Below are 16,589 nucleotides of genomic sequence, written 5' to 3' on the forward strand. Positions count from 1 at the left end.
CTGATAGAAAGGTGTTCAAATACTTATTTTTAAGCTGTATCACACAAATAAATAGTTTAATTTTACATAGTGATTTTTCTTAGCTTATGTCCCTCCCTGTGGATATGCACCTAGGATTACAATTTCAGACCCCTCCATGACTTCTAAGTGGGAGAACTTGCCAAATAGCAGGACGTCCAGTAGGGATGTTTTCCTTACTGTACATGTACCAAGCGTACGATAAGATAAAATCTGGCCTGCCAAAAGTCGGTCCCGGAGGGCTGCGGTCCTGCAGGTTTTACAGGTTTCCCTGATTAAGCACAGCTGATTCTAATGATTGGAGTTTAGCAAAAGTTAATTAATCAACCATCTATGAAAAACAGCTGTCTAAATCCTGCCAGACAGCGGCCCTCGAGGACCCGTTCCATTTAGCATGCCTGGAACTTTGTAATTTTCTAGAAAAACAGCAGAAACACATCGCACTGATGTTAAACACATGCACAGTGGGATTATTTTACTCCAAGGTTATGAGTAGTTGTGTTCATGGATGGCAATCAGAATGGAAATCACAATACCTGGCAACCCACCCCCACCCCCCTCTTTCTTTTGGAAAGAAACGTCTTTCTGATTGGACTGAATCCAATTTAGAATCTGCATTATGACATTTAATCAGGCCTTCAATCCGGTCATTTGTGTCTATGTAAATGTAGATAGACTCATGTATTACTTTTCGTCGTTCATAAGATAAGATGTTTCAGAGCTTTTTTTTCTGCAAAATATATGCATAATTGTGTTTGTGACAGTGGTTGCAATGGTCACATATAAATAACAAAGGAGAACACGGGCTTCCACAAGTTTAAAACTTGTTAGTGTTAGGATTATGATGTGTGAGTCTGTTAATCCCTAATAATACCTGTTTGTTATGTGTCAGAACTAATGTCTTCCGAAGCAGTTTATCTAAATAGTACTAGGGCTGAAACAATTAATCGGATTAATTGTTTAATGAAATAATGATCAACTAATTTAGTAAAATGGATTCAGGCGGAAGTTCAACTGTAGAAACTCATTGCTCTCCTACATCCACCTGCGACGCAGCCAATCAGCTTTGAACCACACCTCCATGAAAGTCGATCGGCATCCAAAGTTCATCTTTAAAGGCCTCAGATCCACAACTTGTCTGCTCCTGTGCGCAGCCCCTCCTCCACCATCTTAGCTAAAGCTTCATCAGAGTGTCATTCCTCCTGGACTCTTACTGCATTCCGCATCTAATCTTAACCGGAACCAGAAAACCGCCATGTTGAGCCTGGTTCTGCAAGAGGTTCCTTCCCAACGGGGAGTTTTTCCTCTCCACTGTCGCTTCATGCTTGCTCATCATGGACAGGTTCTCTCAACCTGTGTTATCCAGATGTATTCCATCTTCCCCATAAAGCTCAGCAGACCGTCTCTCTAACCAGCAGTCTACAGACTGACCAACTTCATCTATCTTCACTCCACCACCAGTTTCAGGCCTGGGGGGAAACAGCCCTGTTCTTTGCTCCTGTTCATGCATATCTATCAAAATTCAGCGCTATGTTTCCTGCTGAGGTCTGAGCGCCAAAGACAAAGTAATTGTATGAATAAATTTCTTCTAATTGTCTTTTCTCCTTGTGTGAGTTTTTCAGATTGAACTTTTAATCATCAACTGGAGAATAATTCAATCAGTTTATTTCTATAGCGCCAATTCATAACACGTCATCTCAAGGCACTTTACGTCATCCGAACGCCGTTCTGGAGTTGTGACAGGCAGCCCGGGCCACAGGCGGCTACGCTCTAACCCTTATATTTATTCTAGCTAATCTGAATCGTTCAATTCCATTTGGAGAGCGAGATCATCTGTGGTAGCAGCACTCAACATCTTCCAGGCATGTGAGGAAAACTAGCAGCAGTTCAGCGGACAGAATGAAGGAATGGTAGCCAGCGCGCGGATAACGTTATACGCGCGCCACTTTGTTTTAAAAAAATATAAATATAAATAATATAACCGCAGATGTCTGGGGGACAGTGATTCTCCTACATGTTATGAATGCTGGCTTACCATAAAGAATAAATTATGAACAGTTTAGTTTGTGCCTTCAAGTCGTTGCCCATAGGAAGACGTTACTTGGATATAACCTAACGGAATATCTTCAGAACAGCCCCAAATGACACAAAACTCATATGGGTGAGTAAAGCATGATGTAATGGCGTAAAATCAAGGGCCCAATGAAAAAAAAAAAAATGGCGTTCCCCTTTGACAGAGATTTGGAAATGAAATGGGGGCACATGCAGAGTTGTTTCTTAACAGTGAGTTTTTATCTGGGATACTCTGTTATATGTTGATAAGGCTGGAGCCATGGATGTCTCCTCAGCTGCAATTTTGTATGATGTGATAATGTGAGGATGTGGCAGACTGGAGTTATAAGAAATACTTATTTAACTGTGAATCATGGAAACTTCCTGAGAAGTGAGCGCGGCTAGAAGGGGTAGATTTAGGAAATTCGGGGCCCTAGGCAAAGGCAGGCAGGGGGCCCTCTGAAATGAGAAGACAACACATAAAACACACCCATTATACAGATACAGAAATATCAATAGAATAGGCATACATTATTTGTTCAACCTTTTTGTCCCTCTCTTCTTATCCATTTTCTTGTTGTTTTCCTCTCTGTTTTCTTTTGTCTCTTTTTCTATATTGGCAATGTGCTCAGCTGACTTTTCATGCTGTCTCAAAAGGAATGAACTACTCATCTGATTGCTCCTTCCTGTGTTTCCAAAGAGCCAATAGCAAAAGTAAATAACCCATTTCTTCTTTTCACTGAAGACAACTCATGATCTGCTCAGTGGGTAGCACTCCTGCCTTGCAGCAAGAAGGTTCTGGGTTTGACTCCTGGCCCAGGGTCTTTCTGCATGGAGTATGCATGGTCTCCCTGAGCATGCGTGGGTTCTCTCCGGGTACTCCGGCCTCCTCCCACAGTCCAAAAACATGACTGTTAGGTTAACTGGTTACTCTAAAATCTCCTTAGGTGTGAGTGTGTGTGAATGGTTGTTTGTCCTGTCTGTCTCTGTGTTGCCCTGCGATGGACCAGTGACCTGTCCAGGGTGTACCCCGCCTTTCACCAGTAGACAGCTGGAGATAGGCACCAGCACCCCACATGACCCCTGCATGGATGAAGTGTGACAGAAAAAAAAAAATTGGATGAAATATTAGCTGCAGCAGACAAGATAGAGGAGAGCAGGGGGCGGGGTTACCAATCTACTTGCTCTGGAGAACAGAGTTTGCTGCTTTTATATATGGTGTCGCCAAAGTCTCCAGTAGCAGAAAAAAGCTGCTAGATTTGGCGCTAGGAAAGCCAGCACCATTTGTTTTCAGATGGTTTGTTGCTGTGTTTGGATCTTTCTGCACATGTGCAGCAAATGGACTGATCCAATCTGGTGGACACTTAATGCATTCTGGTGGCACTTTAGCAAAGTATTTTTGACAAAAACATCATTAATGTGCATAAATAAGTGATAGCTACATTAACCATACATGTAAAAGGAGTTTTATGGGGCCCCCAGGAACTTGGAGCCCTAGGAAACTGCCTAGGTTTGCCTAATAGTGAATGTTCACCGGTTGGTGAGCAGCTGCCTTCTGTGACTCTAAGCAACTTCTCTGATCTGAGTAAGATAATAATTTCTATCAAAATCTGTTGTCATGTCTCATGGTTATTTAATACATATACATTATGAAGAGTTATTTACAATTTCTATCTCCTTGGAGATTACATCACTCGCTCTTTCTAGTTGTTTTATAAATTCCATTCTTGCTTTTTAGGAAAAAGTATTTTGTACCGACCAGTTCTCCTTTGGTTAACCTGATAAATATAAACCAGCCACACAATCGCAATTTTTCTTTTTTTTATGAACCAGGAATAAACTCCTCATTAGTTTTAATACTAAATAATCATCTTCAGACTCATTGTATATGCAAAAAAGAACATACAAATAAAACACCCTCTATGCATCTCCAGACAGTTATCATTCTCCCTATCATTACCACATATTAATGTAAATACCGCATGTCCTGTGGTGGTTTGAAAATGTGGCAATGCTAGATTACTTTGGTGCAGAAGACACAAGAAGCAGAAATTATGAGAAAAGTAAAACAAATCAGTATCTGTTGTTCTGGATCAATGTCAGAATATAGAGTCTGAACTGAAGCACAGCTAAGAATTACAGGGAATTAGAAATATAGTTGTGTTTTTCTGGTTAATGTATGTATGGCTTTTCCTCACTTCAATACACACAGTAAAGAAGAAGTCATATTCGTCAAAATTAGTAGATGGGGCAACGGTGTGCAGAAAAAAATAAAAATAGAGTATTCTTCGACTTTGATATATTTTTTTTTACATCACTTACCGGTACATTTGATGTACAGTTGTACTGTAAAGTTTACATACCCTTCAATTACAGACAGAAATAAAACAGCTGCCAGTGAAATAAATGGAGATTAAAAAAGTTATAAGAAATGGAAATAATGACATAGACTTGGAATATATATACATAAAACAACAAACCAAGCATGATGGAGCTCCTGAACTACACTTTTATTGAGCAACAATCAGTGAAATCGGGTTTTTTTCTGTAATGATCAGGACATTTTCAATCAGATTTCTGCACCTGCTGACGGTATGTTGTTTCACTGTTCATGAGCAAGGCATTTTTTTTCTTTTTCTTTTTTTTTCAGAATAAGTTTTTTGAACATAATTCCAAATCAAATTTTTTATTTTACTAAATTGGAACTTAGTTTTTTTTTTTTTACATTTATTATTACTTGCACTGTTTTTTCTTATTTGATCCACAAGTGTGAATTTCTCATTTTGCTTAAAGGGAGGGTATTTAAACATTTAAGCCCAACTGTGCATCCGGGATCTTTAACTGAGACTTTCTCTGCAGACAGCACAAAACTTCTCCTCAAATGTTAACTATTGATTTACTTCAAAACAGAAAGGAAATATTTCCACTGCAACGATGGAAGGTTTGTTGCAGAACTTTCTAGATGCTTATTAAGAGTTTCTATATTTTGACATTTAAGATCCTTACCAAAAAGGGGCAAGCTACTTTGGGACTTCAAAGATAGCAGATGCCTTTGCTGCTCTCTCTGCAGAGTTTCACATGACCAGCTCTACTTTTCCCACCCTGGTTTGAAAGCCTTGGTGTCTGAGCAGAGGTTCACACTCATTCCATAACAGCTACATGAGGCCATATTAACTTAACTCTTCATACAGGGTGCTTGGATCATAATAGAGTCAACTTCTGATAAAGATATTAATTTTTATAAAGACTTGTTTGCATAAAGCTAATAAAAAAGCTGCAGTTACCGTGGGTAAAAACAAAGAGCCACGGTTTGTAGGACTGATGTTATGAATGATAGCTTTTTCGTAAGTACTGTCATTGCTGGAATGATACTATTCAAAATCAGCCCACACTGACTCAGCATATGACTAAAGAGACGCCTTGGAGTAGTTTCAGTGCAAAGCCCTGAGTCAAGTATAGAGCGAGCCGAGTCATGAGTTTACAGACCCTTCTGTCAGAGCGATACCGCCACTAATATTCAAACAATGCATCTGCTAGATGACAGAGGAGCTTATGTGCCTTTTCAACTAAAGACAGTGTCGTTTGGTTTCTATTTTTAATGGCCAAATTCACACAAAAATGCAAGTCGAAGCTTCAGGATAAAGGAAGTGCATCATGGGAAAATTGCATATGAAAAGCTAAATATCAAAATGTGTGTATTGAATCAAAGAGGGAAACTAATATATATCTATATCTATATATATATATATCATTTTATTGTTCATGCATTTTGAAATCATTTTGACAGGCATAAGGCGATCGGCTTCCCATGTTGCAATATATGGCCGATTTATAGCTCACACCATACTCGTCTATAAGTGTGTATGTGTGTGTGTGTGTGACTAAGCGAGATTCGTTCTGCATGCATATGTTTTTTGTGCAAGTGTGCATATGCCATGAGGGTGAGGCTGGCTAGTTACAGTTACGGTAAACCGTCACAGAGGCTCGGTCTGCTGCTGGTAAGTGATGTATATGGGTCCTGTTTGAGGTTAGAGAATCAGCATGTCGAGTTTAAACACTGGTTCTGCATGTATTCAATCTGCAGGATGTGAAAAAGTATCTATTTCCCGGTTACTCATTCCAGCAGATTACTCACATGACAGCAGTGTTTAACCATCTTAATAAATTAAGTCAACAGAGGAACTTGACATTTTTGTTCATGTTATTTTATTACTGGCAACATAGATAAAAGTACAATAAATATGTAAATACATTTTAAGACATGTACAAATAAATAAATACTTCCATACTGAAAAAATACAGTTAATCGATCTTTCTGTGTACAACAGAATAGGTTCTCAAGCAGAAAATCTTGTCCTTGGGACAAACACAAGTAAAAAAGGTCTTTGCAGAACAAAGACATGTTCAGCAATTGGATAATTACATTCATGGTTCTGGAATTGTTGGAGTCCATAGATGTGAGTCCCAAATCTAAAAATCAACCCCACTTTATGCTCTTTTTTGGTTGAAACGGTGATAAAGATCCCTGTTAATGATCTCTGAGCCGCTTGGATGCCAGGTACATCTCGATGTAGTTGACCAGCACATCCAGCTCCCCCATGGCTTTAAACATGCCTTTATTCTCCATCTGCAAGAAAATGCATGATTATTACACATGAACAACTAAAGCAGAAGCCGATCGTAGGTCTGCAGGACACAATATAAGCTTGCTCAGGATGCTCACCTGTGTATACGTCTGGTTTAGGTTTTTGATGTCAAACTGCTTCTTGCAGGAGAAGTAGTTCCTCTGAAAAATTAGGAAAGTACAGAGAAGGCGTTAACACATGGGTTTGATGGGATTGGTATGATATATATAAAAAAAAGCTTAATAAGCAGTGACTAAGGAGTAATTACACAGGAAGGAATGAACAGAAAGGAGGAACATTGATTTGCTTCTGTGCTTCTGTTGTAAGCAGAACTGGATAAAGTGTGCATGCCTCTGCAGAGATGGCTGACCTAAACGTTAAGGATTATTAAAAGTGCTTTTAAATAGACAGAAATTCTAAATCCCAAACAACTACAGCAAATTGGGATTGGAAGTTCTGCACATTTCAACAGTAGACCAGGGTTAATTTAGAATATTTTTTCTCTCTGTATTGTAGAGAAAAATTTGGCATTTTTGCACGTGAAGCTCTGCAGCAGTTGATGCGTGTTATCAGTATTTACACGTAGGAGTGGGACACGTGTCTGAGCTACTTACACATCTGGTGACATCACTCTTGAGCTCATCGAAAATTTGTTGTATGGACTCCACGTGAGGTTTCAAATCTGTGGTTTCTTCGGTCACTCCGGCCACGGCGGTCGGCAGAACCGTTCTCAGGTAAAAGTCCAGGATGCTGTTCATGGCCTGGCAGGCAAATGGGCTCTAAAGGAAAGAAAAGCAGAACCAGTCTGGTAAGTGGATTGCAGGTTTATCCGTGGATCTACGGGAACACAATAGTGCCAAAGAAAATAATGTTGCTATAAAGACAGCAAAAATGTTAGCTATAGTGCAGCAACGGTTAGTTATTAATGTAAAAAAAAGAATATTTCTGAATTACTTTTATGCAATCCATGCCTTTTGATTTGCAGAAAAATAAACAGCTTTTATTTGGTCGTAAATAAATATTAATTAAGAAACACTATAAAAGCAAAAAAACATGTTTCCTACCTATTAAGAAAAATTTTACATGTTATTTTCCAGAAAATAAAAAAAATTAAAAGATGTCAAACTTGGCACTAATGGCTTCCCACATGCTGGTATATTTACTTATTAAAAACGTGAGAGTTCCCGTTTAGTTAGCCAAACTCACCGCTGGGTTCAAGGAATCCTCCACGCTCTGGTCTAACAAGGCTTCATCCAAGTCATCGTTTGCTTCCTGATGAAAAATAAATAAATTGGAAATAAATAAACCTGTTGAGAAGCTTTTGAAGCCGCGCAGGGAACCAAAGCGCAGCATCCATGGAGATCTCCAGCGCAGCAAATGATGCTGCAGGGAGAGGAAACGCTGCTCAGCTCGTCTACTCACATAGAAATCTCTGATCTGTTTATAGTCCTGCCTCAGCTTCTTCGCCCTGACGGGGAATTCCTCCACGAAGCGGCAGCACTGGTTGTTGCAGACGGGGACGCAGCGCGCAGATTGGGAAACGGAAAGAAGGAGCAGGACGCACAGGAGGAGAGACCCAGGAGTCATGTTGCTGCTGCTGCTGATGATGCTGGACAGAGAGGAGCCTCGGGGAATTAAAGACACGGCTTGATTTTCAAGAAGACACCCCCCAAAAAAGATGCTCCTTGCAGGATGTTGCTTTAGAGCTGAGATGTGCATGTTTTGGGGTTAATTTCTGCTGTCAATATATAGCAGAGTTTTCAAAGGGTGGAGACTTACAGGAAGGAAAACGGTTAAACATGTTTCATACATACAGGGGATTTTCTTACATGTGCTCCTCCCATGTCTGATAAAAAAAAAAAAAAAAAAAAAAGTATCCAGGAACCCACCACAATGTTATCATTAAAACCATACTTTGGCCTAAGCTATGATATTAAACCAATTATATTTTTAGATTACTTAAATGCATTGCATTTTATTTTTTAATGCTTTTTTCTCACTGTTTTAGTATTTATTTATGCTCAGTTGTGAAATATTAGTAATTACTGTTATAATAGTTGCTCTAATTGGTTATTTTTTGATGCATTTCTTAGTTCTCTTAAAACTGTTTTAGAGAACTGATATAAAATAGCTTTAGTTGGTTAAATCCAGTAAATATTTCAGAGTATTTTCTTCTCAATATGAAACGAAAATGTCCCCCCCAATATGGAAATAATACTGAGTTGTGGTTTGAGTTTGATGACGCTTTGGATTCTCTCTGTGTGTCAGATGTACGTAAGAAAAGAAACGGCGGGTGGGGGAGAGTGAAGATGCCAGGCCTGTTTTCTGCCTTGTAATTCCACTATGTTCTATGACTGCATGCAGAAGTGAAGGAGAAATATGTTTTGAAAAAGAGAAACCACGTGAAGAAGTACATTTTCCTTCCCCCTCAGTGCTTTTTTGCACTCTATGGAATGCCCATTTATCCTCTGTTATCATCACCCTGTCTGCCCTGTTCACCATCAGCTGGAGCCTTTTTACATTATGCAACCCTGGTTTTTCAAGAATTTTAAATTTCTGTTGATGGTGATGGGAAACCCTGCCTCTTATATGACCTTTGCATGGTTACCCCAGATTTATTAAACAGTTATTTATTTTAAGAAATAAATACAGTAAACAGAAAGGCCTAGTACACTCTGAACTCCAGCTAATGTGGAAACAAATTGCATCAGAAGGACTTTTTATCAATGTGGAATTTGTCAGTTTTTTCTTTAGAAAGGCTGTATGGAGTTCAGTGAATCTCTGAATGAGCCTTGATCAATGAAAAAAAGTTAAGGGTGAATAAACAGCAAATTTTCAAAGTAGAAGACAAAGCACACATTCCTCATCTTGTACTAAATAGACAGTAAATTATTATCTATTCTCCGAAACTGGTTGGAAGGTAATGAGGATGCAAGGAGGCTAATTGAGCCAACTTTCTTGTTGTCGTCTTTGATTTAGGCCAATGTTGGACAAGATCTTTGGGAAAAGCCGACTTAATTTTCTTGGCTAATTACAAAAAAAATGCTGCCGTGACCTTGGTATGCTGGAGGACTTTCTAACTCAATCCTTTTTTTTCCACTCCTAAAATAGATATCTAGTGTGTTGATGAAGAGAATTGGATTCGGTATGTTCTGTTCTGTCCTTGAATCAGGTGTGTTGAACTGGGGTCTAAAAAATTAAAATATGTTCTTCATCTAAAGATGTTATCTTGAAAATATTGCTGCATGAGTTTTTATATTTCCCTCCCTTTTTCTTCTACCCCTTATCGAAATAAAGGACATCCAGTTTCCCTCAGTAGTCACCTCATTTTTAAATGTGTGAGTCCACCTCTCTGAAATTTAACTTCAGTATAAAAGCAGCTGTTCATTGAAGACAGAAGAGATTTGTTAGACAACATAAATAGTATCAGCATCATAGTGCAGGGAAGATGAATATGGATACATAGCTGCTTATCCTAAAAGAGAACCGGTTCAAAGCATATTCTTGTGCTGGAATAGCTCAAAGTCCAATAAATTCAGAAGAAATATTTAATTATTCTTTTATAAAAAGTAGGGAAATATGTCTTCTCATTATTACACTGGAAAAACGATCTAGAAATAAGAAAAAATGTACTAAAGTAAGTTAATGTTCCCTTAATTTGAGTAGGTAAATGAAAGTTTGCCAATGGAATGAGTATTTTTGCTCTTAAAATAAGATAATTAGATAAAATGCACTTGAAATAAGACATTGCAATTGTGTTTTCTTATTTTAAATGTAAATTGTCTTGTTTTATTGGCAAAGTGTCTCTTTTACCTCCTCAATTCAAGAACAAATGCACTTATTTTAAGAAAGAATGACGTATCTAGATTTCGATTTTTGATTGTAACACCCTGGAATATAATTCCCATCGTCCTCACTGTTAGTTTTAACAATGTTTTTAGGGAAAGTTCCTCACAATGCTGAGTCTGTTTCAGCAAAGCCTTTATGTAAAACAAAGCAGTCAGCACAGAAACTGATCAGTTTCATGCTGATGCAACTTCAATAAATAGTTTTTAATCAACGGAAGGCTGAACTTCCTGATGAAAGCCCATAAGGCAAATTATATGAATGGAAAATAATGACTTTAGCAGATTGAAGTTCTTTTAAATGTTCTTCATTTAAAAAAATAAAACTAAAACAAAGCAATTCTAAAACTTACCATGTCAATAATTGAAGGGCATAACTTGATTACTACATTAGAAATGTACAACATTATAATAGATGATAGTGCTTCATTTTAGAACGGGGGGAATTTCTCAAATATGTTCTATTTACTTATTGCAAAAGACAAGAATATAAATCACAGTTCGTGGGATAAATCCTTTTTAGTGAAAATGTTATTTATCCAATATGTTATTATCTTGTGACTGATCGAACATTTCATTTGTCTGACTCCCACTCGATTTGAATAAAGCTATTTTCTAAATATTGGGTTTCAAACTGTTTCAGTGTGTGGGGGCAGGTGTATTTTAAGAATAATAAAAAAAGCAGCGATTGACAGGGGGTTGATGTGTTCACACATCAAGTGACCAGATAAAGTGAAGTGGGCAGAAAACCAGCTAATTCAGTAAGCAGACTTTTAGTCAGCTCTTCACGGAAATTGCTGTCATCAGAGTTTTCGTGTTGATGAGTTGAAAATCTCACTGTGTTCAATATACGTATTCCCCCTTATGTAATGAGACGTTTTGGTTTCGTTGTTACGAAACAGTGATAAAGGTGGTCCAGTTAGAGTAAAGTCCAGCTGCAGAGGGAGTGATCTGCAGAATGGTCTCTCTTTTGAGGGAGGCCAAAGCTAAATCCCTCCCATCATGCCAAACAGTTGACTTCTGTGCAACGCTTCTGATCAATAAAGATCGACAACGTCTCTCCTTGACCCTTTACAACCAAAGAGGTTTCTGATGGAGTCGCACGGGCTCCAACAATCCACCGTCAGCAGTTTTCCCACACATTACCGGAAACCACACATCCGATATTACATTCAGCTCAACACTTTTTGCCGTTATCACAAGTGGTAGAAAATGTTTTCAGGCTTCACAGTATACAGCTGACAGCTTTTAGGAGTCTTCGGTGAGATTCCTTTTGATCTGCAGAACTGATGACTTGCAAAACGTTCTGCAGCTGTGCCTTTACATTTCCTCGGCCCATCTGCGTCACATTCTCAGTGCCTGTGCACATTTTGCTCCTACATATTGTATTTGCATGATGTTACCTTTAGAGGAAATACATTTGTTTTTTACCTACAGAGTCACCACATTCCTCTTTCACTTTCACACTGTTTGTCCATTCAACTGTTTCGGTGATTGTTTATGTTGATTGTTCGCTAGGAAGGATAAAATAATAAAGGTTGTGTAAGCTTGTGGTGGCTTTTCTTAGTTTCTGTTGTGAAAGCTTCACAGAAAACAGGAAACTCTACATAATGTACTTTTATAAGGGCTTTAAGGGTGGACTCCAGCCTTGACCAGTTGTCCTTTGACAGCCACACATTCGTGGGTGCGGTCATATATCACATATTTAATCATTGTGGTAGGGAGTATGGCTTTTCAGGCTGTTATGCAGAAAAAATATTTGTTCATAGTTTCATTTGATCGAGCAACCTTATGGACTTCAGAAGAATTCCTTAGTCATATTGACTTATTCTCTGTTCCATCATCATGGTTGATTCATTACTGATAACACCAACTCCCTCTAATTTTAGTAATATCACAATAAGTTCCTTAAACCACAACAGAAACCTTATCAATTCTGCAAAACAGAGCGATGAACTTCACCCAAATAAAACCATGCTGAGCAAGCACCCATGGAGCAGAAAGACTAAACGTCTTTTTCCTCTGTCAGATTCAATTGACCCATGGTGCCATCAGTTTTGCGCTGTTGAAAATAGTGTAACCTATTTCTGTTCCATTGGTCTTTTTAATATTCAGTAGTCGGATGTGTTGCTGACTTTTTCCATGCTACTTTTAGTTTCTTATGCATTCGAGTTTTTATGCATACGCAGATTCATGCATATGACCAGCAGCATTAAATAGTGTTAACCGCAATTAAGTAAGCACCGTTTGTTGTGACAGCTCAAATTTTCCCAAGGTTTTTAAAACCTTATGAATGCTGAATCAGTGAAAGTAATTCATATATTAAAAAAAAAAAAAAACCTTCCTGAATGCAAATAGAAAGTGAGTCACAGATTATTTTGGTCGATGTGTACTTTAGCAGTGGAATGATTGATCTCTGCTGATAACACTTCATTTTTTATGTATTTGTTGTGTTTAGGTGAAGTAGAGGTCAAGTTTGCAACCAAAGGTTGACGTGAAATGCCCGACACAGGTGATGTGTAGTATTTTGCACTGAAAGCGATTATATATGATCTGCGCAATCAGGCCAAAGATAGCCAACAAAATTCTTGGTCCATCCATCCATCCATCCATCCATCCATCCATCCATCCATCCATCCATCCATCCATCCATCCATCCATCCATCCATCCATCCATCCATCCATCCATCCATCCATCTTCCTCCGCTTATCCGGGGTCGGGTCGCGGGGGCAGCAGCTTAAGAAGGGAGGCCCAGACTTCCCTCTCCCCAGCCACTTCTTCCAGCTCTTCAGGAGGAACCCCAAGGCGTTCCCAGGCCAGCCGAGAAACATAGTCTCTCCAGCGTGTCCTGGGTCTTCCCCGGGGCCTCCCCCCGGTGGGACGTGCCCGGAACACCTCACCAGGGATTCATCCAGGAGGCATCCTAAACAGATGACCAAGCCACCTCAACTGGCTCCTCTCGACGTGGAGGAGCAGCGGCTCTACTCCGAGTCCCTCCCGGATGACCGAGCTTCTCACCCTATCTCTAAGGGAGAGCCCAGCCACCCTACGGAGGAAACCCACGATCTCGTTCTTCCGGTCATGACCCAGAGTTCATGACCATAGATGAGGGTAGGAACGTAGATCGACCGGTAAATCGAGAGCTTCGCTTTTTGACTGAGCTCTCTCTTCCCCACGACGGACCGGTACAGTGCCCGCTTCACGGCAGACGCTGCACCAATCCGCCTGTCAATCTCCCGCTCCATCTTCCCCTCATTCGTGAACAAGATCCCAAGATACTTAAACTCCTCCACTTGGGGCAGGACACCCCCCCTGACCCGGAGAAGGCACTCTACCCTTTTTCGGCTCAAGACCATGGCCTTGGATTTGGAGGCACTGATCCCCATCCTGGCCGCTTCACACTCGGCTGCGAACCGATCCAGCGAGAGCTGCAGATCACGACCTGATGGAGCCAATAGGACCACATCATCTGCAAAAAGCAGAGACGCAATCCTAAGGCCACCAAAACGGATCCCCTCAACACCTTGGCTGCGCCTAGAAATTCTGTCCATGAAGGTAATGAACAGAATTGGTCGATGTCAAGCCGCAATTGCTGGATTTCAAAAACTGGAAAGTTTTCGACACTTTGCGTCCTGTCAACCAATCAAGGGACGGGATCTGGCTTTGATGTAGGATGTGTCACTACCTGGTTCGTACAAATAGTACGATTAATACCATCATCACATTTGCGCATGCGCAACCAGATATACTCATCCAGGTCGCCTTTGTACTTTGAAAACTTTGTATACTTTGTAAAATATACCTAAATTAAGTTGTTCCCTTCCTAAACATAGTAAGGGTACTAAACTCTAATGTAATAAAGGTCAATAATGTATTTCCTGAGAATATAACTTCATTAAAATCCTTTCCGTTTTATCACTTCTCTGTACCGGAAATGGGATCTTACGCTACTTTTTCTGCTTTGGATTTTCTGGGCATGTCTGATGGTGATGTCAGAGAGCTTTTTAAATGAGAAATTGTAAAAAGCATTGACTTGTCTCAGAAAAGTCACACTTTTTTTAAAGATGTGTATTAGCATTAAGGATAGAAATAATTCCTTTTACCTTATTTATGGAAAACATGGCGAGCAAGCAGCAGCTCCTACTGGTGAGCGTTTTATGCACATGTAAACATCTAAAGACATGCTGTAATATAGCTCATAAAGAAATGACTGGAACTCTTAGATGGCATGAAGGTGCTTTGAAATAGTTGTAAAAGTCTGTGTTTTCTATTTCCTCATGGAGAGTGGCGTTGTGAGTTTGCTGTTTGAGCTGACCAAGCCCCCCCGCAGAGCAGAGTATAAAATCTGTTGCGTACACGTGGAATGTATGTTCATCAAGCATAACAAGCCCTTAACACAGCTTTTCCAGCTTTTATGCTCTGAGCTATCGTTTTTATAACATCTGTGTAGTTGTAACTTTTCCTACGTGTGTGGTGAGGAAAATCGTGGCACAAGGACGAAACGCAGAGGGGGATGAGTGCTAAAATGATGTACTTTTGTTGCGTGGAAGTCTTGCATGCATCAAGTAAAAATCAGGCCTAAATCATCCTTTGCTGTCTCCTTAAATTTACTCTGCAGTAGATGAAGTGCTATCTAATTCCCTAAACTTCTTCTGAAATGCTGCTGTGAGCTTAGGCTGCCGGAGGACTGCCTTTACTTTTTCTTCTCACCATTAATATGATATTTTCAATTATGTTACATTTTGGTGTTTGATTCTTTCCATGGCGGGCATACTTTGCTAAGGGATTTTAATGTACTGTCCAAGTAAATTAGCACTGTCCATCAGCTCCATCTTTTATCTTGACCTATTCAGTTAGAGCTTTTGCTGCTTCTACCTCTGCGCAGTCTCTTTTATGTGACCACAGAGAGTTCTGCTTTTCAGGATCAGAATTGTCTTTACACTCTTGAACGTTCTTTTTGGCTTTCTTAGGAGCCTCTCTTCTAGGTTGATGTTTTTAACATGTTGCAATGCCCCTCTATGAATCTGTTCTGGTAGACTTCCTGAAATCCACCACAAAACCCTCTTTAATTTTATCTGTGTTTAGAAGAAGATTATTGACTGAACACCAGCGGGTCACGTGGTGGATTTCCTCTCTGTATTGAGCCTCGTCATTGTCTGTGATGCACCCCACCACATTGGAGTCTTCTGCGAACTTCACGAGCAGTTTGGTCGAGTGGGTAGCAAAGCAAACGTGAGTGGACTGAGCACACAGCCCTGGGGGTTCCCCGCATTTATCCTCAGTGCTTTTTGTAGCTACCTTGGATTGTCTGACATCAGTCTGAGGTTTACCCTATTTCTCACTGTCAGCTGTGTTTATCTGTGTTTTTTATATTTTTGCTCTGACAACGTGCTCTAGATGAATGGTTTTTAACTGATGTTATAATGTGTTTGCTTGCTTATTTTGAGTTATTCTGTGACTAGCTATTATTTACAGAAAAAAATCACGTTCCCTTTCTCACCTGCCATACAATGCAAAAACTATCTAGAAATAAGTAAAAAATGTCTTAAATTAATTGAATTTACAATTAATTTGAGAAGGTAAATAAGATGATTTACCAATGGAATTAGTATTTTACCTCTTAAAATAAGATATTTCGATAATGTGCACTTGAAATGAGACAATGCAATTGTTCTTTCTGATTTTTAATGTAAATCTTATTCCATTGGCAAAGTGTCTCACTTACCTCCTCAAATTAAGAAAAAAATGCACTTATTTTAAGAAAAGATGCAGCGAACTCCTTAATAAGTGGCCAAATGATGACTTAGACTCCTCTACTCTGTGCTACACTGCTCATTTTTAAATTTTTTGCCTAATTTGAAAACAATGGGCTCACATGTTAACATACACGTCAGCCTTTTTTGAAATGCTTTTTCTGTTTCTTGTTTTTACTGAGAAAGCAATCTTCTTTTGGAAACTTGAAAGACACCCAGATACTGTATAGCTTATGAATAATACCTACACTACATTCATTGTTGTACTTGATAGATATATGATAGTTTGAATTAA

The 16,589-nt window shown here is 39.3% G+C and overlaps 1 protein-coding gene across 1 annotated transcript; it reads right to left on the reverse strand.

Annotated features, from left to right (window-relative positions):
• Positions 1-6,270: 6,270 nt before the first annotated feature.
• il10 (interleukin 10) lies at positions 6,271-8,481 on the reverse strand. The gene is made up of 5 exons (XM_038298133.1): positions 8,118-8,481; positions 7,902-7,967; positions 7,310-7,474; positions 6,794-6,856; positions 6,271-6,697 (listed from the first exon to the last, which is right to left on the reverse strand). Exons 1-5 carry the CDS (start codon positions 8,412-8,414, stop codon positions 6,599-6,601), a joined length of 690 nt encoding a protein of 229 aa, XP_038154061.1. The 5' UTR covers positions 8,415-8,481; the 3' UTR covers positions 6,271-6,598.
• Between the last annotated feature and the right edge of the window lie 8,108 nt (positions 8,482-16,589).

Source organism: Cyprinodon tularosa, unplaced genomic scaffold, assembly GCF_016077235.1.
Source record: "Cyprinodon tularosa strain WSP-4 unplaced genomic scaffold, ASM1607723v1 ctg40, whole genome shotgun sequence".
Lineage (NCBI taxonomy): Eukaryota > Metazoa > Chordata > Actinopteri > Cyprinodontiformes > Cyprinodontidae > Cyprinodon > Cyprinodon tularosa.

What these genes read in the sequence shown, in the direction of transcription:
- il10 (XM_038298133.1), bottom strand. Translation starts at nt 8,414, where the DNA reads ATGCACATCTCAGCTCTAAAGCAACATCCTGCAAGGAGCATCTTTTTT. An exon ending in AGAGTGATGTCACCAGATGT is followed by an intron (nt 6,857 to 7,309) that starts GTAAGTAGCTCA and finishes CTAATTTTTCAG; the next exon opens with AGGAACTACTTCTCCTGCAA. An exon ending in TAAACCAGACGTATACACAG is followed by an intron (nt 6,698 to 6,793) that starts GTGAGCATCCTG and finishes ATTTTCTTGCAG; the next exon opens with ATGGAGAATAAAGGCATGTT.